A 23,824-nucleotide genomic window follows, 5' to 3' on the forward strand; every position below is an offset into this window, starting at 1 on the left:
TTCTCATTTTACATTTGAGGAATCTGAGACAAATAGAGGTAATGAGTAACTTGCCCAGGATTACCCAACTAGCTAATAAGTGTCTGTTTGAACTTGGATCTTCCTGACTATAAACCAAGTATTCTATCCACTGTTTTAGACAGAATTCTTAAGCCCTCTATAACAATAAAAATAGCAAAGGTTTTCTTCAGGGACATGGAGACATGCTTTCTTTTGCTCCTAGGAAAGAGATTCTTAACCTTTTTGCATGTGATGGATGCCCCTAGCAATCTGGTAACGCTTATGGACTCCTTTTCAGAATAATGTATTTAAGTGAATAAAATATGATTCCATGATATTGAAACAATGATAATGAAACATAAGAAAATATTAAAGAAAAATAAAAAGTCCATGGACTGTAGGTCTTTGTATTTTAAGAACTCTGGACATTAATGTCAGGGACATACACTAAATTCTTAGAACTCAATGCACAGAAGCAATAAGAACAAAAGACTCTATCAGTGCTCATAGTGTCTTTATCAATTCACAATAATGAAGACACTTTGCAAATGAAAACATTTTTGTTTCTTCCCAAATTAAAGATTATGGACAGAAAGCCATGGGTTTCCACAATGAAACTATGGTTTTTCTAAGCAGAGTATTTTTAAAAGTTACCCAACTATATCTGCTTTTGTATAATTTGTAGTTTCCCCCAAAAGTCCCTAAAATTGTAAGTTACTTTCAGTTTACCAAATATAAAATTATATATAGTCAAAGGGGGGATTTACAGGTTAAAACCCAGTACCAAGGATATGCATCATGAAGTCAGAGCTTATGGTCATTTTAGCCACTTAGAAAACAGCAAAAACCAGGAAGGTTTCTTTATGAATTCAATTAAAACATCAATACTTAACCTGCCAGACTAGCAAAATGAATATGCCCTTCAGAGAGTTTCCCTTATTGCTGAATCAGGATCTTTTGGCTGTTACATACATCCTAGGCCACTCTGCTAATTAATGTTTCTTCAATGGTTGGCTTTCCAAAGAAATGGTAGCCTCAACTCTGTACAATATTTCTTAGAGATAAAATGAAACTAACTTTCCTGTGTGACACATAAAGGAGCCCTGCTTTGTCCATATAATAGGGGCAATTACAATTCATATCTGCTTAAAGCTTAACATATTTAATTGACTATAAAATGAATGTCTCAAGGCAGAAAATAACCATGAGGAAAGCAACAATTTGTTTTTTTTTCTTTTTAAAGGGAACATTTATCTTTATAGTAGTTTGAGTTTTTATTAAGGGAAATTCTCCATAATGAACAATTCCCAGTACCAGTTCACTATAACATACAAAAAAAAGCCCTCCTTTCTCCCTTACTCCCAAATAATGTTTATATATGCTTTTTTACAACATTAGAGTCATTTCCTAATATAGCACAAAAACTCCACTGAATTGCTCTATGAGAAAAAACATTGAGCAAAACTTAACCAACAGAGATGGAGCTTAATAGTATATACAACATTTTGTACCCACAACCCCTCAATTATGTTTCTCTGAGAGGAAGACTGGTGACTGTTATTAATCTGAGCTCTGTGGTATTTTTATACTGTGTTCACTCTTATTATTTTATCTCTACCCATGTCAGTTGGTCAACAATCAATAAGCATTTAAGCAGGGCTGAGTACTATACTAGGAGGATACAAGAAAGCCAAAAGCACAGAGGTTGATAACAAGGAATTCTCATGCTAACAGAAGAGACAATATGCAAAAACAATGTACATACAAGATATATACAGTGTAAATGGAAGGTAATCTCAAAGGAAAGACTCTAGCAGTGAGAGTGGGAGAAGGAAACAGGGATTAGGGAAAAGTCTACTGTAGAATACAGAATTTGAGCTGTCTTAAAGGAAGCCAGGTAATGGAAAGAAGTCAGGAGAGAGAACATTCCAGACAAAGGAAAAAGGCAATACAAAAGGGTAAGGGGATGGAGTTTTGTGTGCACAGAACAGAAAAAAGACCAGTGTTAATGGATTGTAGAGTATGTGGAGGGGAGTAAAATACAAGAAGACTGGAAAAAATATGAAGAAACTATGTTGTAAAGGGCTTTTAAAGGCAAATAGAGGATTTCCTATTTAATCCTGGAGAGAATATGGAACCACTGTAGTTTACCGAATTGAAGGGTCATATGGTCAGACTTGTACATTAGAAATATCACTTTAACAGAGCTAGTAGAGCTAATTTGTTTATTTGTTTTTTTTAACAATTACACGTAATAAATTTCCACACAAGTTTTCCCAAGTTATATGTTTGACACTTATCTCTCTCCCTTCCTTCCATTCCCCCTCCCAGTACTGACTGGAAGGCAATTCAATCTGGGTCATACATGTATTATAATGCAAAACATATTTCCATATTGTCCCCTAAAATATAAACCCAAATAAATAATTGAAAAATCATATGCTTTTATCAGCATTCTGACTACAATGGTTCTTTCTCTGAAGGTGGATAGCATTCTTTGTCATAAGTCCTTCACAACTGTGCTGGAACATTATATTACTGATAATAGCTAAGTCTATCATAGTTGGTCCTTCCACAATGTTGCTGTTACTGTGTACCATGTCTTCCCGGTTCTGCTTATTTCATTCTGCATCAGTTCATGATGGTCTTTCCAGTAGTAGAGCTAATTTGGAGTGGGGAGAGACTTGGGGCAAGAAGAATAACCAGCAAGCTATTAAAACAGTCTAGGCATGCATCAGTTGGGAGAGGGGTGTGGAGAATAGGGATGGGGACAATTGTACAAGTGGAGAGAAGGGGACATATATGAGAGATGCTGTAAACATAGAAACAACAAGACTTGGCAAAGGACTCATGGTGAGTAAAGAGTCAAGGATTACAACAAGGTTTCAAACTTAGGAAAACTGATGGAGAGATCAAGAAACTTGAGGTTTGAAAAAAGGTCATTTGATTTGTCAGTTAAGAGACATGCCTCATAACTATGTATGAATCTTTAATTTTATTCAAATGATGAAGTTGGAAGCCAGACTTCATAGAGTGTAGAGGAAAGAAAGAGGACATTATCAACTGCAGACAATTGTAGACTGAAGAAAGTGAGAGGAAAAGAAGATGCACCAATTGTAGATAACTTTCTCGGGTTTGGCCACAAAAGAGAGGAAAGATAAAGAATGATAGATAGTATGTGGATAGATCAAGTGAAGTTTTTTAAGAATGGGGAAGATGTGGCCATATTTATCAGAGCAGGAAAGGAGCCAGTAGAAAGGATGAATGCAAAGAACAAGGAGAAGGGGGAAAAGTATCTGGATGATATGATATAGGATAAGGGGGAAAAGAGGGAGTTTTTGGCAAATGGCCTCAGTTTTTTAAAGTAAAGGTCTTCAGCTGAGAAGATTGAGGTAGGGAGGTACCATAGAAAGTTTTAGGTAGAATGAAAAGATCTGCAATAATGAATGCAATGACTGAACTAGCAAATAGATTAAGAAGGTTTAAAAAGGCTGTCAGATTACATAGCATAATTTTGTAATGGCATCAGCAGTTTCATGCTTTTTTACAACTCCCTTTAGCAACTGAATAGGCTAAAAAGGTGGAAGATGGTGAGAATAATCCCAAATTGGAGTTTGGCATGGCATAATTAACAACAGGACAAAGGGATAAGGGATTTGAGCATTGAGGGTAGTATAGAATTAAATTGAGGTGTCAAGAAAGGAGAGGAGAATATAATCTGTTTGGGATAATAGCTTAGAAAAGAATTGAGGAGTAGAGTAACTAGAAGACACAGATTGAACAAATAACAGGGTTAGAGGTCATAAAGAGGAAGGAAAGATATAATGATAAAAGACTATGACCTCACAAAGGACTTTCAGTTTGTGAATAAGAAAGTAAGACACTGGTTCCACTTAGCAAGACGAAGGGATCTTTTTGTGAAATGGAGGAATAAGTAGACTTGAGTAGACTGAGGACTTGGCAAGGACAAAGAACAGGATAAAAGATCAGAAGATGGAAAGATGGAATGGTGAAATGTTATGATTAGAAAAAGAAATGTCAGAGTTCATGAAAGTGGAATACTTGCAGATGATGGCAAAATCAAGGGTATGATCATCTCTGTATGTAGCTGAGGTAAAACTGCATAGTTGATCATGAGAACCAATAAGAATGGGGAATTGGGTAGTTGGTGTACTTGAGGGAATAACAACATGGATGAAAAAGACTCAGGGATAGGCACTGAACTCTTTGGGAAAGGAAGGAAAATGTCTTATGGGTTGGTAGAAAATAATAACCAGAATTTGGATTGAGTGATAAATTTGGGTTGAATGAAATGTCAAAGGGGGAGAAGTTACTGAACAATGGTGATAGAGAAAGCATTTGGAAGTGGCAACAAGAAGCAGGGATTATGTCACCTCCTCCACTATGATAAGTGAATCAAGGGGGAATGAGTGAAAATACACCCAATACTGTAAAGGAGGGCTAGGAATACAAGCGTCAACAGGATGGAACCAAATCTCAGTAATTATTAGAAACTAGGAGAAAAAAAAGAAAAGATTTAATATGAAATTAATTTTGTTAATTATGAAGCCCGCATTCCAGGGAGAGTACAGTGGAGGAATGGGTATAAAATCTCAAGTGGGACATTTCTGGGTTGAGTCTGAACTCCCCCTTACCAGGCAGTAGAAATTAATAATCACTGGGATGGGCAGAGTTTGTAAGGGTGTGAATATACTAATCATTGAAGAATATATCTCTGAATTCTTCCCATTTTGTATTTTCTTAAGATGCAATAATTATCCTAAGATTCTGTGCAAAGATTATTATTTTGACTTTACAGATGAAGAAATATGCTCATAGAGGCTGAATTAATTTTTCAAAGATTACACAGCTACTTAGTTTGCAGAGTTAGGATTCAAACCCAGGTCTTCTGATTATAAGACGTGGCAGAAAATAAAGTATTTCACAGAAGTTCATTTTCAAATCAATATAACTCACTCATTTAAGCACCAAAATGTAAAAATTTTTAATGATTTTTGATGAAAACCTTTCTAAAATGTATTACACGCTTCCCCGCCTTCTGAAATTAGGTGTATTGAAGATAATTTAACTTTTTCTTAATGGCTCAGGATCATCATCATGAACATCAATTTCTATAATGCTATAATACAGTGATGCCCTTAGGGAATATGGAGGTGTGTAAGGCTATTTGATAAATAGCCTTAGACTGTCATGCTTTGTGAGTTCTGAGGTCTCCTTTAAAATTTTTTTCCCTTCCCTCTTTCTTATTCTCTTAAGCTGTGTTCACTGTGTTTGCCTCTAGCATTCCTTCAGATGTGCTACTTATAAAGCCCTATGATTCTAGGAATGAGATTATAAAATTTATTAGAATTGTTTATAAAAGAAGAGTAAAGAGGTTGAGTTAGATTTTGTGATAACCACAATAGAAGCTCGAAAACTTTTGCTTTTATTTTCTGATTCTTATATCTGTTTAGGATTTGATTCAATTTGACTTAACAATTCTCTATTAAGTGCTTTCTATGTTTAAGAATGATACTAAAAGTTTTAAAAAATAAATGTTAAAATTATTTTTACATGTAATTGGGGAAATATAAAATGTTAAAATTAAAATACTGGGATACTGGGCATCCAAAGACAAAAAAAATCCTATAGTCAAGGACATTATAATCTACTGGGAGAAAGAACATGTACACATATAAGAAAAACCAAAATTATATCAAATAAATACAAAGCAATTGTGAGGCATTAGCAACTGTTAAGGATCATTGAAAGATCTGTGAATGTTGGTATTTGAACTGATCTTGATGAGAGTTAGGAATTCCAAGAAACAGAAGTGAGAAAAGATAGTCTAAGAATGGGTTGTTGTTCATCCTTTGTTTCAAAGAGAACCAATGAAATCACCAGAGAGATGTTATGACTTGTGCATGAATTGGATTTGTGAGGTAGAGTTTGCACAAAGTCATCAGCCTCATTCTCTTCTAGAGTCATCTCAGTTCAGTGGCAAAACAAATGTCAGGATAACTGGTGATGGCCCGGGATGCTGAGACAACTGTGCAAAGAAATGGCATTGACACCAAATTTGAGATAACAACAAGAAAATCAGGTTGGAGGAGTATATGAAGGGAAGGAACAATAAATAAATCTGGAAGAACAAAATAGAGCTAGACTGTCAGAGTGAGAATAATTAAAATTGTTGGAATTGACCCCCCCAGGAAAAGTGAATTTTTAAGGAACTAGATTTTTTTATTGTTGTTCTCTGTGGGATTTTTCTAAGCAAAGGAAGAATTCACTGAGTGGCTTTTCAATAGACAGTCTGAGTGGAAGGAAAGGAAGTTGTATATATAGGTTTTCAGGAAGAAGTAAATGTTTTTCAAAAATATGTTCAAAGTTTGTTAGAACTAAAAGAAATCTTAGAGGTCATTTTGGTCCAATCTTCTCACTTTGCATATGAGGACACAGAAATGCAGAGAAGTGAAACAACTAATCCGAGGTCACATAGTAACAATGTCAAGATTCAATCCTAGGTCCATAAACTCCAAATCCAGTCATTTTGCCATTTTCCCATGAACCAGAGCTGATACCCAAATAATATTTATTTCAAAGTATTATTTCACTATGATGTATTCTTTGGGAGGGGGAGGTTAGGGACTGAATGGGGTTACTACACATTAACTTAAAAAGTGGTATCTTCCTCAGTTTCCTCAACTGTAAATCAGAATAATAATAATAGTAATAATAATAATACTGTCTACCTCCCAGGGTTATTGTGAAGATCAGCTGAGATTACAAATGAGATATAATATTTGTAAAGTACTTAGACCAGTACATGACACATATATACTTAATGTTTGTTCCCTCACTCGTCTTCTTCAGTTTATGAAGAAATTGAGGGCCAGAAAAGGAAAGTGATATACCTAAGACCAGACAATTAATTCAACAGTTTAGTAAGAACTTAATATGTGAAAGGCATCACACTAAGCACTAGAGACACAAAGACAAAAATGGAAAGAAAAAAACAACCCTGACCTCAAAAAACTAAGACTTTCCTGGGAAATATAGTATGTAAACAGCTAATAAAATACATGGTTATTCAAAGGAGAGGGAGAATAGAAAGGATTCCTACATAAGGGAGTACCTGTGATGAACATTGAAGAAGCTAAGGAATCTCAGAGGTAGAAATGAAGGAGTGAATTCTTAGCATGAGAGATAGCTTCTGCAGAGGCATGGAGAACAAAGACGGAATGCTAACATTCAAGAACAAGCAGGCCAATGTTAAAGGAATGTAGAGAATATGAAGCATGAGTGTGGTAAAATAAGTCTGGAATAATTGGGGCCAGACTATGCAGGATAAGCCAAGGCAGGAATTTCATTTTATTGGAGTGACAATAAAAGCCACAGAAAAGTCTTGGGAGAAAGAAGGTAGGGTAGAGGGGAAAGAGTAGTGACCATGTCAGGTTTATGCTTTGTGAAGATTATTTTGGCAGCTATATGGAAAATGGAGTACACTGGAGAGATCCTGGAAGCAAGATCAGTTGGAAGACTACTGAAATACTCCAAGTAAGAATTGATAAGAACTTGAATTGGGGGAGGGAGATGTGACTACATGAATAAGTTATGGGACTCATATGAGATATATCATTGAGGTATAAAAAATAAGACTTGGCTATTGACTAAATAAGAAAGAACTAATTAGTGCAGCTGAGACCAAGACCTCAACTCTAGTCTTCAAGACTATGCTCTTCCTACACCATATTATATCCCTTCACTCAACCCAAGTCCACATGGGAAAAAATCCAATAATACAATCCTGTATTCTGGTCACTAGGTCCATGCTTCTTTTCATGTAGAAGGCTTGATGATGCCTAGTGTATTTTTTATTAGTTGCATTAGCAAATCTTGAGTGGAATTAGAAAGAAATACTACTCTTGTTCTCATTTTGGTGACTTTAATTATTATTCTCTCACTTTTGTAATAATTAATAGGGCCAGTAATTAATGTTAGGGATGGAGGGGAAATAGAGAGAGTCCAGGCAGTCAGTAACTGTCACCAACGGCCTTCTTCTGGCTCTTTTTGTTCCATCCCCCATCCTTACACTTTAAAGCATGATTAGAATGCTTCTGACTATTCTTCCAACCATATTTCCTTTGTCTTATCTCTCTCGGGAAAATATCATGAAGATAATTCTTCTTCCTTCTCTATTCCCAACAAACTCTTAGCGTGAAAATATTTTTAATAGCCTAGTATAGTGGTAAAAAACATCTGATTGAGGTTCAAGGGACCAAGATTCTTAGACTAGCTCAAGCAGAGAACATATACAAATTGTATGATCTTGGACATAAGTCCCAATCTAGCTATCCAGACTTCTCATCTATAAAATAAGGAGGCTTACCTAGATGATTTCTAAGGCACCTTCTAGCTCTAAAATTTGATAATTCTATACAACATTTTATTTGGAGGGGGTGAGAAAACTCTCTTTACCAATGAAAGTCAGCATCTTCTGAAATTTAGTCCTGAAAGTATTGCCAGAAGCATGGAGAGTTTACATTATTTGCCTGTGATCACACAAGTCAGTACGTGTCAGAGGCAAGACATGAACTCAGGACTTTTGAAATCCATAGCCAGCACTATCACTCTCTTCTATGTAACTATCATCATCAATAATGCCCTATTCAATATAAATACATGGACAGTAACTCTTAAAAACAATAAAGTAGCATAAATATATGTTAGTTGTCCACAAAGTTTACAGAAAAACTGTATCATAGGATTATAAATTCAAAGTCGGAAGGAATCTTAGAGACCAGTAAGTTCAATATTCTCATTTCATAGTTGAAGAAAACGGGGCACAAGGAAGTTAAGTGAGTTGTTTAGAGTCAAACAGCTAGTGTCTAAGGGAATTTGGATCTTCTTGGTATCACACATACATTTTGATTAATGACAATACTAGAAATGGTTCTAGTTGGGAGGTAGGGGTGGTAAGGGGCAAAGCAATGAAAACTGACCTATTTTTTGAAATTTGTTTTTATTTTCAGGTGAAATGAGGGCTGGAGGAGAAAGCACCCTCTCTTTCTTTGCCAGGTAAGATGTCAGTTCACTTGCCCCCAAATAAAGACAGAAATGAAAAGTAATAGGGTCATCTCTATATCAGCCAGGTATTACCAAAAATTTTTCTTTTTTTGGTAATCAATAACCTTGACAAAATACATTCTAGATCAGGAGTATTTTAGGCAACCTGGTCTTCACTTGCAACTGAATATTCAACTTGATATAAATAAACAAATATTTATTAAACATTTGCTATTGGAAAGAAATTATATTGGGTACTGATGACACAAAGGGAGATTCTCCTATCAAGAAACTAACACTTTAAAATGGGAAGGGATGAGGCATCTCTACAAACAATTATAATGCAAAGCAAAATGTGGTAAGTGCAAAGGATATATACAAAATGCATTAAGAAACTGGAGGAGAGAGATCTTCAATTTGAGGGAACAGAGAGGTGAGATGAAAAAGGTGACACTCAAGTGAAAGAAAGGATTTTCATTTTTTTAAACCCTTAACTTCTATGTATTTGCTCATAGGTGGAAGAGTGGCAAGGGTGGGCAATGGGGGTCAAGTGACTTGCCCAGGGTCACACAGCTGGGAAGTGTCTGAGGATGGCTTTGAACCTAGGACCTCCCATCTCTAGGCCTGACTCTCAATCCACTGAGCTACCCAGCTGCCCCAAAGGAAAGGATTTTCAAAGGCAAAAATGGTAATGGGTAGAACATTATAGAAGAGATAACATGAGAGAAGGAAGTACATGGAGGTGGATAAGTGTGGTAATATAGGAACCAAGTTTTGCGCAAATGTAGGATGAAAAAGTAGACTGATGCTTAACCATAAAAGCCCTTGAATATCAAGATAAAGAACTTTAAAATGTATTCTGTCAGCATGAGGGGACAAGGAGCCATTTTAAGCTTCTGAGCAGAGGAGTGATAGAATAATAGGTTATAGTAGAGCATTGGGCTAGGAGTCAGGAAGACCGAAGTTCAAATCCAGCCTTAGACACTTACTATTTATGTGACCTTGGGCAAATCAATTAATCTCTGTTTGTCTCAGTTACTTGAACTGTAAAATGATGATAATAGTACATACGTCTCTGGGTTGGTTTGTGTGCCAAATTTGAACCCAGGACCTCTCATCTCTAGGTCTGGCTCTTTATCCACTGAACCATCTAGATACCTGTCTCCTCCCAGGGTTGTTTTGAGGAACAAATGAGATGATAATTATAAAGTGCTATATATGCTAGCTATAATTATCATTATATTTGCTATAATAATAATAATTATCATCATCATCATCATCATCATTAGGCAGCTGTGTAAAGGATGAATTAGAAAGGGGAAGGGCTGGAAGCTATAAAACTAGTTAAAAGGCTATATGCATAGTCTAGGAGAGCAATGATGAAGATCTAAATTAAAGTGGTTGAATTAGCATTGGAAAGGAGAACATGAAAGATAAGTGAAAAGCTTGGCAACTGATTAGATTCAGCAACAGAAGTAGTGTGAGGAAAGGAAGAAATAAAAAACAATAATCAAATTTATTGCCTGTATGCCTGGGACGGTGATGGTACCCCCTATAGAAACAGGAGTTTAGGGTAGAAATAGTTTTTTTAGGGGGAAGATGAGTTCAAGTATAGTGTGGTTAAGTTGAAGGTTCCAGAAGTCTGTGTGATCAGAGAGTTCAAACTGGATGAATTCAATCTTTTTCAGCCTGTAATTGGAAATGTAGAACAAGGTTGAAAATAGAGATAACAGACTTGAAAGTCATCTGCATCAAAGTCATAAGTGGAAATGAATGTGTTCTCCAAAGGTGGTGTACTATAGTTGTGTTTGTACTGTACCTACCTACTATACTATAATATCCATGAATATAGGGAAGGTGTCTTATCTAAACCTTTATATATTTCCCCAATGCCTACCACAGTACTTTGCACACAAAAGACCTGTCACACTAATTTCCAGTGAGCCTGTCAATTCTTTTATTTCTTCCTTTAAACTAAAGAATTATGGAATTCCAGAATTAGAAGCATGTTATCTTCTTGTTTTGTTACTGTTGAGTAATTTTTAGTCATGTCCAACTCTTCATGAATCCATCTGGGGTTCTCTTGGTAAAGATATTGGACTGGTTTGCCATTTCCTGTTCCAGCTTATTTTGACTTGCCCAGGGTCACATAACTAATAAGTGCCTGAGGCCAGATTTGAACTCAGGAAGATGAGACTTCATGACTCAAGATCTCTCACTCTATCCACTGAGCCACCTAGTTGCCCCTAAGTCACCTAACCTCTACCAAAACCATGAATTCTATTTGTAAAATCCCTGAAGAAAAAACAAACAAAATCCATCACTGAGTCCTATGTTTGAAGACTCATAATGATGCAGAATTCACCATCCCCCCAAATACAAAACACTGTGGTATTTACTAAAGTCTCTTCTACCTCTACAATCATGAAATAGAGAGAAAAGAGATCCAATAAATGCTCAATTAGCAAGGTGGTAGGGAAGAAGATGACTAAGCTAAGATGAGGCATTTATTTTCCCAAATTCAGAAAGGAAAAACTTAAAATGAGAATTTTGATTCAGGTAACTTCAGTATAAATAAGTTTCAAGAAGTGAAAATGAGTAGCTAACATATTTTCCCCATTTTTATAATAAAGGCCAGATAGGGCTCTCCTCCAACATTATCTCCCAGCCAAAGAAAAGGCTAGGTTTTAAAGATTAACTTCAAAGTCTTTATTTCTTTGCCTAAAGTGATATCACTTTTAACTTCAACTGAAGGGGGAGGAACAAAGAGAAACTGTGTAATAAGGTTATATCTGTCAAGTAACTACTAATACTACTTCTCCCAATTTATGAACTTAAAAAATATAACTTGTATACATGAATTTCATTCTCAAGGTATTATTCGTTATTACTATGGTTGTCACACTTAAAGACCAAACCCTAAAGAGGACACTCAGTTGTGTCTAGCTAGAGAAGAAAAGAGGAACAATGGGTTGATTGTAACACCACCACACTAGATACAATTTCTCTCTTTCTACTAAAAGTCCTGCAACATTCTTCTTAAAGAGGGATAAAACCAGAATGCAAAATTGGCTTCAGTCAGGAAGGTCCTGGGACCAGATCAGCATTCCTCTTCAGCACCCCCCAAAAACATAAGGAGATTTCTAACTCTTAGCTGAGTGAAGTAAAGAGGCAACAGGGAAAAGTTATCTGAAGTTTGGCACTAGGATTCAGATTCCATTCATTGCCAGTCTTCTTATCAGAATTCTTAAGGGCTACAGATTGTAGAACAAACTATAACTAGAGGCAATCCACAAAGAGGAAAGGCCTGTAGGTGGGGATAAAAGGGAACTCAGTACATATTAAAGGGGGCTGTAGGAAAGAGAGAGAGAGAGAGAGAGAGAGAGAGAGAGAGAGAGAGAGAGAGAAGGATATGGAGAAGGGGTCAGAACAACAGAAGAAGCCTAAAAAGTAAGTTGTGAGTAGGGGACTGTAATCAATTTTAAAAGAACAGCAACAGCAAAGCTGATTTTCACAAATCCCAAAGTCTTTTGGAAAATTATTTTCCTTTGAGGTCAGCATCTCTAAAAGAGTTTGATATCACTTAAGAGATGACTTTCCTGACTGAATAAATAGAAAAAGATAGAGAAAATAAGGAGAAATTCTCATCTGAATTCTTGCTCTAGGTAAACTGCTAGAATTCTGAATTAAGTGCTTCACATCTTCTTTAGAGATGGATGGATGGATGGAGCCAATCATGATGTACATAATCAGCGGTCCCTGCTGCTAGGGAGGCACAGGTTGGCAGAATGTTTGACTTCAGGAGTTCTGACCTGCTTGCACTGTCTAGCACCAATATGGTGGGCTCCAGGGACTTGAGGGCCACTAAACTACCTAAGAAGGGGCTCAGTTTGCCCAGTTTTTTCTGATCCCCAGTCAGAAAAATGAAGTAGGTAAAAGATTCTGCACTGAAGCACTATGAGAAGGATTTCTATGGCATCCCAAAAGCCCAGGTAAATTTAAGGTCCTATGTGAGGAGCCCCATTAGGACTATTATGGATCAAATATGACTGAAACATGACTATTTAATAAGAGATTTAAGGCTGTAGTAAGGCTGTATGGTTAAAAAGCTGAGGGCCTTTGTTCAGGGTTCCCATACAGTAAGGATTCCATATAGATTATTTTGTTTTCTATTATTAATGTTGCCAATTCCTTTTCTTCGTTCTAGTGTATGATAAAAATGGTACTGAATTCCCATATAGTTCAACTACAAAAAGCAACTTAGATAATAAGAAACATGTTAGATAGTACAAAAGCAAAAATATTTAAATACAAAATGCCATCCATCAATCTTTGAACCTTTAGAAATAACCTAGTGTAGAAAATGAGCTATTTAAGTTATGTTTCTTTTCCATTTCAGCATAATTTCAGCAAAGTAAAAAAATGAAATTATCAGTTACATTCAAAGGATTCTAAGGGGGGGGGAAGTGTATTTTTAGAATCCCCTAGGAAAAATAAGGAGAGGGTCTCTGCCCTACTTTATGAATTCAGAAAATACATTTCATTTCTCCAGCTACTCAGAGGTTAATTAGTAAAGAATATATTAACAGACTGCATTGCTGCCCCTTAGAATATGTGTTTAACACTATTTAATGACTAAAAATAATAACAACTCACATGTATATGCTGGCTCAAGCTTAAAAAGCATTTCCCTCACAAAGTAAGAAAAAAATCATGATTATGATTCAATCCTAACATTAAATTAAAACTTGTTATATTTCATGTAGTAAAATGTAACTTCCTGAAACGCAGAGACTTTGTATCCCCACAGGCTATCATCACAGTAGTAATTTAATAATTATTTACTAATGAATTCATATATGGAAAATTCTCAAAAAATTATGCTATTGTCAAGAGGGATAATATATTATGATAATCATATTTCCAAAGCAAATAACTGTTTTTTGAATATATATGTATACTTAGCAAAAAGCTAAATGCTATAAGGGAAATCAAAGAAAACTAAGACAGATCTTAACCCTAAATAACTGATTTCTAGTTAATAAATGATAAGCATTTACTGGCTGTGTGATATGTTGCTTCAACATTTCAAAAGGTCTTTTTGGAGAGTGGTGGTATAGTATTAGAATATTAGAATGGTTAGTCAGCCAAGAGCCAGGCTCAGAATATTAGAAGTCCTAAGTATCTCAGGAAAAGGTTCCCCTTAATTCCAAGTGTTTAATGGGGCCAAGAACTCAGTTTGGGGACTACAAACCAGCAAATCAAAACCTTTGGGGATCTCACAGATTCTTAGAATCAGGGATAATTAGATTGCAGAAGTATGTAGTCTCCTGGGCTGCTACTGGTAAGAGCTGATTTCATCTTAAGTCATGAAAATCTTAGCCCAGTTCAACTGTGATCCAATTCAGGTAGTAATGGATCATGCTTGGAAAAGGAGTCACCCTTGTACAGTAGAATGCAAGTACTCCTTGGAGTCAAAGGATCTGGGTGAAAATTCTGCTTCTACCTATGTGACCATGGACAAGTCACTTAACTTTACTTGGCCTTGATTTCCTTGCCTGAAAAATGAAGGAGACTTAAACTTAAATAGCTTCTGAAATCCCTACCAGTCTCAAATCTGACCCTCCCTGTGAAATTTACCAAGCCAAATACTGTATGTGCTTCCATGACAATCACTATAGCAAACAAAAATTCCCAAACAGTCCAAGAAACTTTAGGGATCTCAATTTTATTTCACCCTTAGAGAGTTAACAGGCTTTTAAAAAAATATGAGATAGTATGGAACAGTGGAAAGAATAAATACTGTCTTACAGTTCAGATGATCTGTGTTTTAATTCCTTCTCTGCCCAAACTACCTTGTCTGACTTTACCTTCTCTGTATTTCTGGTATCCCATCTGCAAAATGAGGGGATTGGACTAGCTGGCCTTAAAGGTCTCTTTTATTTATAAAGCTAAGATTCTATGTAGGTGCAATGGTTATAACCTAAAAGTAGAGATACTGTTCCACTGTCACCTATTAGCACATACTTTACTCTGGAGGACTTCAGATAAGTCAAAGAAAGGGGGTGGTGGGGTGGGGTGGGGAAGCATTTAAAAAAACAAAAACAAAATCCCTGGTCTTACCACAGGGTAAACTCAAGATGAATGTATGATCTAAAAATCTCACCTCAGCAGGTTTCTTCTGTTCCTTTGCTGGAGTTTTCGACTTGCTCCTATATTTTGAGCAGGAAGAAAATGAAGTGGAAGGACCTACGTGAAAAATAAAACATTATCTTAGTTATAACCTACTATTTAAAATATCATCCAAAAGAATATAAACCTGCTTATCTTGCCCAGGAAATATCTAAGTTGTATGTCACTTAGAAGATCTTTATAATAGAGATTAATAGCATTAGCAGATGACCTCCCAGTCTATATAAAACACTGGTTTTTTGAGTCTGAAAAACAGGGTATGGTTTTTTCACAAGCACACTGCATAAAATTTAATAACAGCACAATTCAAGTTACACCTACATAAATAGCATCCTGAAGAACTGGGAAAACAGAAACTGTTAAGCAGGGAACATGGCAAGGAGAACTACACTCTTAGTAATTTATCAAAAGGTAAATCTCTGACAATTAGCTTTTAAAAAAAGAAACACTGTGTTTAGCATTTCTGAAGCACTGACATTTCTTACAGATGGATAAGAATGATTATTCCCTACATCCAAGAAATAAAATATAAACAAGTCTCTGGCCATTTAACATGTGAAGACTTGTCCAAGGTCCCATAGTAAAATGGCTAGGCTGGATTTGAAATTTAGAGCCTAAAATCCCCAGTCTCATTTCTTCCTTTACAATCACTTTCATTAAACTTTTAAAGGCTTTCTTCACTGTTTGTAATCAAGAAATGTGAAAAGGCCATACAATTTGTATGAGGGAAAAACACACACAAAAACCAGTTTTTTCATTTAATTTATCTCCCCTCTAAGAGAATTAATATTAGTCAAAACCAAGAGTCAATGACACTGAACTGTGATCCCCTCCCCCCCTTTTTTTAATTATAGAGGAAGGTGAAACTGTTTGCCCTCAAACCACAGGAGGAAAGGGGGGGGGGGAGAATAGATCATGAGATTGCTAGTACATACTACTTACTCTCATTGTCTGAACTGTCACTGCTGCTTAGATGCCTGTGGCGTTTCATCTTGAAGCATCCTAAAGAAAAAGAAAAAGAAAAAAACAAAACAAAACAAAACAAGACTGATACCATCCATTCTAGCAAGCAATCAAAGTTCTCTTTTATGACCTGCTGATTCACAGCAGGCAAACAGCATAAATAGGAGGATTTTTGACAAGAGTATTTTCAAGCAACCTAAGAACTAAAGGTTAACCAGTACACACACACACACACACACACACACACACACACACACACACACACATTCACTCACTCTCCTCATTTTTTTAGTCATCATAGAGCAGTGCTCTACTGCCAAAGAGTGTTAAAACTTCACACTGTAATTCAGCAAGGGCTAAGATTAAAACACTGTGAGTTGGGGGAAAGCAGATTAGAATATTCAATCTGCCAGATAATTTATGAGGAACTTTAAAACTATATTCTCATATATGACCATTTCTGGTTGTCTCCAACAGCAGAAGAGTTACCATGGTGGCAAGTCAAGGCAACAGGAAGAGGTTGCCAGGGTGGGTGGTAAAGAGGGAATGGGGTGGTGGGGTAGAGGTAGGGATGAAATATTATCATGGGAGGGATCAAAGTTGAAAGAACTAAGAGTTGAGGGTGTCCTTAGATAGGACAAGTGAGTCAGGTCTCATCTTAAGAGAAAAGGGGTCAATCAACCCCCCTCAGCCACCTGCCCTTACTTTCCCCACAAGTAAAAGCAAGAGCAGTTAGCCTCATTTTAAATTATAATTAGACTAGCAATAAGGAATGTCAGAGAAAGCACCCTTAATCTGAGGAGTGAATTATGCTTTGGTTTAATGATTCTAAAGGTCAAAATGTCCTTTCGAAAGTTAGGCACATGACAGATAAATGGGAACAGGAATATTTCTTGTGTATATATTAGTTATAAAAGCTAGCACAAGACACTGGCACACTGGAAGGAAACAAAGGTAAAAAATAAAATAAAATAAAAGCAAAAGCAAAAAAGGAAGTGAAAAAATTAAAAGTGAGTCAGTTAACATCAATTTCTCTGTGAAGAAAATATGATTATAAGCTGTGAAAAGAAAGCACACATTTAGGTCTCTGGTCTCAAGAAGTCTATAATCCAACGTGTGTCAGGAAAGAGTTTTCTATAAGCAAAGTGAAACAAGCCAAAGTCTGTCAAAGACTTAATCAGACTAATATCTAATTAGATGAATAATTTCAGAATCATAAACTCTAGTTCTATTTCTTCTTTTTATTATCATTAAGACTAATTTAAGCATGATGATGTGCTCTAATCAGACCTATTGATACTTTTGACTTCCTCCTAGCTTGAGTTTGACTCCGTAGTGTGAAATGTTGACATGAAAATTAATACATACCAAAAATGCAAAACAAATATTTTGATTTACAAAGAATAATCAAAGCACACATAATGTAAATAAGTAGGTTTAAATATTTAAGACTGAACAGGAACACAGACTAAATCTCAAGTCCAATGTCTTGTGTGTCATATGTAAAATTAATAATGCTTCATTTAGATGCTATTATAATTTAGTGATTTTTCAAATAACTTAATTGTACAAATAAGTGAAACTTGAAAAGCAAGTGATATATTTTTATTTCAAAACATTGTATGATAATTTTTCTAAAAAATTCTGTACATTGTTAAAATAAATGTGCTGAATGTAATTTTTCTTTATTTTGGATAACTGACCACTATACTGAGGCACGAAGGCTGATTGCTTTGATACTGACTGGCCTTAGAATGTTCTCTGTCCCTTTTCTCAGTATCAAGTTCAAGTAGCATTCCCCAGTATCTTCCACCTATCTTGTAGTGTGTCTTAATGTCCTGGCCTATGAGTTAGGAAGAAATGAAATTGCCAGAGGGGAGAAACAACTTCTAACGACAGAGAACTTATTATAGTATTAAGCTTATTTTCCGAACAATTTTAAGGCAATAGATTCTAGTTGAAGGAAGACTTCTTGACTTGTCAGCTGAGTAATACAGAAATAATAGACTCTGGAAAATAGTAGCTATATCCTTGAGGCAAAAAGGGTTCACAGTTGTTTATCTATGTAAATGAGAGCTGAGACTGGCCTGGCTGCCCTTCAAATTCTCTAAGCACTGATCATCAGAAGAGTAAGGACATTAGTGAGAATTGTGGAGTGGACTGTGGCCAGCATACCAATGATGTGCTTGGAGTGACCAATTAAAAGTTATTGTGATTCAGAGAGTAAATAAGGATGTCACTTCATGGAAATGAAGGAAAATATTAGCATGAATGAGTTGGACTACGTTCCAGTAAAGATCTCTGAAAAATCTCCGGGAGAACATCTAGCAACCCTAAGGAGGTTTTAAGTTGCTCCTTCCAGTGAACTTTAAGGATTATGAAGAGAGTAAGAATCAGACAGTGCACAGAAAAAGCCACCCAGCTTGTGTCCAGCTAGTGAGAATGAATATGTGTAGACACCTAATGCCAATATCTCCATGTAGCAATTCTAGCATTTGGAGACAGTAATGCCAAAGCTATGGTAAATGTGAGATATATATAGCAGGAGCAGTTCTGAGTCGCCATTAGGATTGGCATGGGAAAAGAGAACACTTAGGGTAGGGATGGGGGAATACAGGGGATGCATAATTGAGGAAAGAGAGGAAGAGAGAAGCGGGGGCGGGGGAGAAAAGAGAGAGAGAAAGAGAATGAGTCACTGAAAAAAGAGGGGCTTGTTTAGCCATTTTCCTATGCTGCTAAGAAGCCTTGTCCTTTGCTCCTAGAATCATGGCTCTAATCCAAAGGACTAAAGGTGCTAGAAATCTGAACTTAAATTTCTTGAATATTTGTTCCCTTGCCCATCCAAACTGAAATATAAGTTTATTTTCTTCATATATTTTTTCTCCCTAGAGCAAAGGTCCTTATCCTGATGCCTCCATAATGAAGTTAGATCTCAATCTATAAAACCTACATTATCTATAGCAGTACATTTTCATTATAGGGGATGCAATATTCTATCAGCCTTCCTACACTTCAATTCATGTGTTTGTTTTCAAGAATTCTCTATAGTAGAAGGATTTTCTGGGTTTTCTCTGATACTACAGACAGAAGGGAATTCAGAGCTCTCAGACAAAAGCTTGGACCAATAATGAATGTATGGCACTATCTTGTTCTTTCCCAGAATATACAAAAAAGTATTAGCTAGGAAGAAGGGCCATGCCTAGGGCAAGGACAGCCTGTTGGCCAAATTAATAGTGGCTTAAGTGTCACTTTCTAACAATGAAAAATTTTAAAGTAAGCCCTCCCAAGAACACTAGCAAAAATTCTTGAAATAGAGAGAATGAAACCTCTTTATACTCCATGAATACATTTTATAGAAATAAGTGAGAATCCAGAGAATCTCTCTTTCTACATAAAAGGCTAAACCCAAGAAAGAGATTTTCACTTCTCTAAAGATGTCACTTTGCAGTGTATGATAAACCCAAAGAGCCCAATTTTTGGGACATGAATCCACTATTTGACAAAACTGCTGGGAAATTTGTAAAACAATATGGGAGAGATTAAGTTTAGATCAACATCTCACACCCTACACCAAGATAAATTCAGAATGGGTGAATGACTTGAATATAAAGAGGGAAACTATAAATAAGTTAAGTGAACACAGAATAGTATACTTGTTAGATCTCTGGGAAAGGAAAGATTTTAAAACCAAGCAAGAGTTAGAGAAAATTATAAAATGTAAGTTAAATGGTTTTGATTATATTAAACTAAAAAGCTTTTGTACAAACCAAAACAATGCAGCCAAGATCAGAAGGGAAACAACAAATTGGGAAAAAATCTTTATAACAAAAAATTCTGACAGGAGTCTAATTACTCAAATATACAAGGAGTTAAACCAATTGTATGAAAAATCAAGCCATTCCCCAATTGATAAATGGGCAAGAGACATGAATAGGCAATTTTCAGATAAAGAAATCAAAAATATCAATAAGCACATGAGAAAGTGTTCTAAATCTCTAATAATTAGAGAAATGCAAATCAAAACAACTCTGAGGTATCACCTCACACCTAGCAGATTGGCTAAAATGAAAGAAGGGGAGAGTAATGAATGCTGGAGGGGATGTGGTAAAACTGGGACATTAATGCACTGCTGGTGGAGTTGTGAACTGATCCAACCATTCTGGCTGGCAATTTGGAACTATGCTCAAAAGGCTATAAAAGAATGCCTGCCCTTTGATCCAGCCATACCACTGTTGGGTTTGTACCCCAAAGAGATCATAGATAAAGACACTTGTATGAATATATTTAAAGGCGCACTTTTTGTGGTGGCAAAAAACTGGAAAATGAAGGTATGCCCTTCAATTGGGGAATGGCTGAACAAATTGTGGTATATGCTGGTGATGGAATACTATTGTGCTCAAAGGAATAATAAACTGGAGGAATTCCATGTGAACTGGAAAGACCTCCAGGAATTGATGCAGGGCGAAAGGAGCAGAGCCAGAAGAACATTGTACACAGAGACTGATATACATTGGTAAAATCGAATGTAATGGACTTCTGTACTGGCAGCAATGCAATGACCCAGGACAATTCTGAGGGGCTTATAGAAAAGAACGCTACCCACATTCAGAGAAAGAACTGCAGGAGAGGAAACACAGAAGAAAAGCAACTACTTAAACACATGGGTTGATGTGGACATGATTGGGGATGTAGACTCAAAATGATCACACCAAGGCAACTATCAATAATGTGTAAATAAGTCTTGATCAATGACACATGTTAAAACCAGTAGAAATGCATATCGGCCATGGGGGGTGGGGAGGTTGGGGAGAGAAGGGGAAAGTAAGAGCATAAATCATGTAACCATGTTAACTTTTCTAAAAAATAAATATTAATAAATGGAAAAAAAAGATGTCCCTTTGCCTAATACCCATTCCCTTTTTGGAAGCTGTTATAGAAACTTCAATGTTAGAAAATTATGTGTCCTATACAACTCCACTAATTGGCTGCTCCCTTCCTGTGACATCAGAGGTATGAATCCAATCATACTGACCAAAATAGGATCCCCTTTAACCCTCTTCAAAAATTCTTAGACATTACTCAAACCACTGAGTAGCCCCTATTGGGTGAGAAGGAGGTTTCTTCCACACTAAATTGGGGAGAGGTAGGCATAACCTGGATGGAAGTTTTGGAAAGTGCTTCATGCAGAACCTTCATTGTCCTTTCTCTTGTCAAAGCACAAAGATCATCTCCAGCAATTCTCTTCTGCTTGATGATTCCCAAATATATTCTGTCTTTTCCAATGGTCATCTCTTGACAACATCTCTCTCCAATGATTAATTCAAATTTTTTTTGTCCTAACCCCCTTCTCTTCTCTTGCAGCCAGAATAAGAAAAACTACACATTAGAATCTGTACATATACACACATATAGACACACAATGAAAATTTATAAAGATCAAGAGCTATTTCAATAGTCCCCAAAATACAAATGGCAATTTCCAGAAAAAGAAAAACTAACTCTTAGCAATTATTTGAAAAGGGGATGGAAATAACTAATAATTAGAGATGAAATTCAAAAAACTCTGTGGTAGGTGCCCTCATGACTTATTCTCTCAATCTGGCAAAGGTAACAAAATATGATAAAATGTAATGTAGGTGCTAATTTGCTCCTTGTGAAGCTATGAATTGGTCTATTTTGAAAAGGAACATGGGCTTACACATTAAAAGTACTGAAAAATATGTAGGTCTCAAAATTCTACTAATAGTTTTTTTTAAAAGAAGAAGGAAATTAGATAGGAAACCAAGCTTTATATATGAAAAAATAAAGAAGCATAATTGGCAATAGCAAAAAGTTAGAAAGAATTACCTGCCCAGTGATTGGTAAATAGCTGCTTAAATTGTGGCATGTGAAAGCAATGGAATATTACTAAATCATAAGCAATGGAAAATATGATGTATTCAAAGAAATATGGCATATTTATATAACCTTATACAAAATAAAGCAGTTTGAAAAATATATTGACGATGCATAAATGAATGAAGATAACATTAAATGGTAATAAAGCTTAGTTTAAATATAATGAACAGTGAGTGTATTACCTTTTTAAAATATACAGATTCCATTTAGTTTAATGAAATGTGCAAATAACAAGTATTCCATCATATACACAATTTTTCAATTTATTGTTGTTTTGCTTAACTGTTTTGAGGAATTACATTTTGCTTTATTACCAAAAAATCATCTCTAAAATGTTTCTATTAAAAATTAACCTTTAAAATTAAATGAAAATATACACAAAAAATTGATACTCTATTACCTGAAAAAATGAATATCTAGAATAATTCATTAAAAATATCCTTGAGTAATTTTCATTGTACTGATGACTTGAAACTTTGACTTTTAAAATAATTCTCTGATATCAGTTATATATGCATATGATTTCCAAAAGTGGAATAAATGAAAAATATTAATTTTTTGGAAAATTGTACAACTTGTATTTTATAGAATTAAGATACAATGCACAACAGTAAAACAAGTAGACTTTGTGTAATATAGATATGTAAACACAGAGATCAATAGATAGATAGATTGATTTCTCTGGTACCATAATCAATATGAGCCAATAATATTGAAACATGATTCAGGCCACATTCAGAACATGTGCTCTTATATACAAATTTTAAAATTAAATATACCTGAATTGTGTTGTGTTGTTACATACATACAAAAAAAACCCATATAACACAAAAAGATTTTTTTTAAACATTACCTTTAAGTCGAATAGTACTATTTCCAGTGAGTCAAGTTTTTATTGCCCCTTTCAGAAAACCCTTTTCTATTTCTTCAATTTTTTGGCCTGGATTTGCTGGAAAACATTTTGTTGTTCTCTATTTTAATGTCCTAGGGAAGGAGTTTGGGTAGAGGACAAGGCTCCCTGAGTATCCCACACATCTACTTGTGACTTTGCTATTGAAGACTTGGATAAGCGCATTGAAGAAAGGCAGGAGCTGCTCAATATTATGTACAGTGTAGATGGTTAGTAAAAAATGTTCTGGTTTCCAACATAATGTTCTTCCTGAATTATCTTCCTCTGAGTTTTTCTGATGCTTAGCCATCTCTAATCTCACCAAAATCACTTGTTAAAGTTCTCCTCCTTGTCCTTCATTTACCCTTTCCCAGAGGAATTTAGCTAGTCAGAGCATATAAGGTTTAAATTCCTGTTGATGTGTACCCTGTCTTCTAACTTCCAAACCAGAATCATCTGAGGTTTCTGGAATGAAGGCCCAGCTATACATCTGAAACTGAGAAAGATTTTCAAATGGTAAAAGTAGAATCAAATCCAAAACTTTGTAAGCAGAAAGGTAAAGAAAAAAATATGAAATCTCTGCTTCCTTTTCCACATTAAAGGTTCTTATATATTACTAAAGTGCTAAGGCATATATAATGCACTATACTTTTAAATAGATTCTCTTGAACAATAAGAATTGTTGATTTTTCGCATTTGGAAGATTAAAGTCAAATATTTTGAATGACTATGGATTTAACTTGGGAGATTCTTGAAATATTGCAATGGAGGAAATGCCTATATTTTTAATACCATGATTTTTCTGAAAATACTGTG

General features: G+C 35.5%; 1 protein-coding gene across 1 annotated transcript in view; it reads right to left on the minus strand.

The window, feature by feature from the left end:
* The window catches only part of JADE3 (jade family PHD finger 3), an 85,471-nt gene extending 69,222 nt beyond the window's left edge, over positions 1 to 16,249 (minus strand). The window contains exons 1-2 of the mRNA XM_044669287.1: positions 16,201 to 16,249; positions 15,233 to 15,315 (exon numbers count right to left, since the gene is read on the minus strand). Coding sequence (XP_044525222.1) covers positions 15,233 to 15,315; positions 16,201 to 16,249 — 132 coding nt within the window. The remainder of the gene's footprint in view (positions 1 to 15,232; positions 15,316 to 16,200) is intronic.
* Positions 16,250 to 23,824: the final 7,575 nt, after the last annotated feature.

Source organism: Gracilinanus agilis, chromosome 3, assembly GCF_016433145.1.
Source record: "Gracilinanus agilis isolate LMUSP501 chromosome 3, AgileGrace, whole genome shotgun sequence".
In the NCBI taxonomy this organism is placed as follows: Eukaryota; Metazoa; Chordata; class Mammalia; order Didelphimorphia; family Didelphidae; genus Gracilinanus; species Gracilinanus agilis.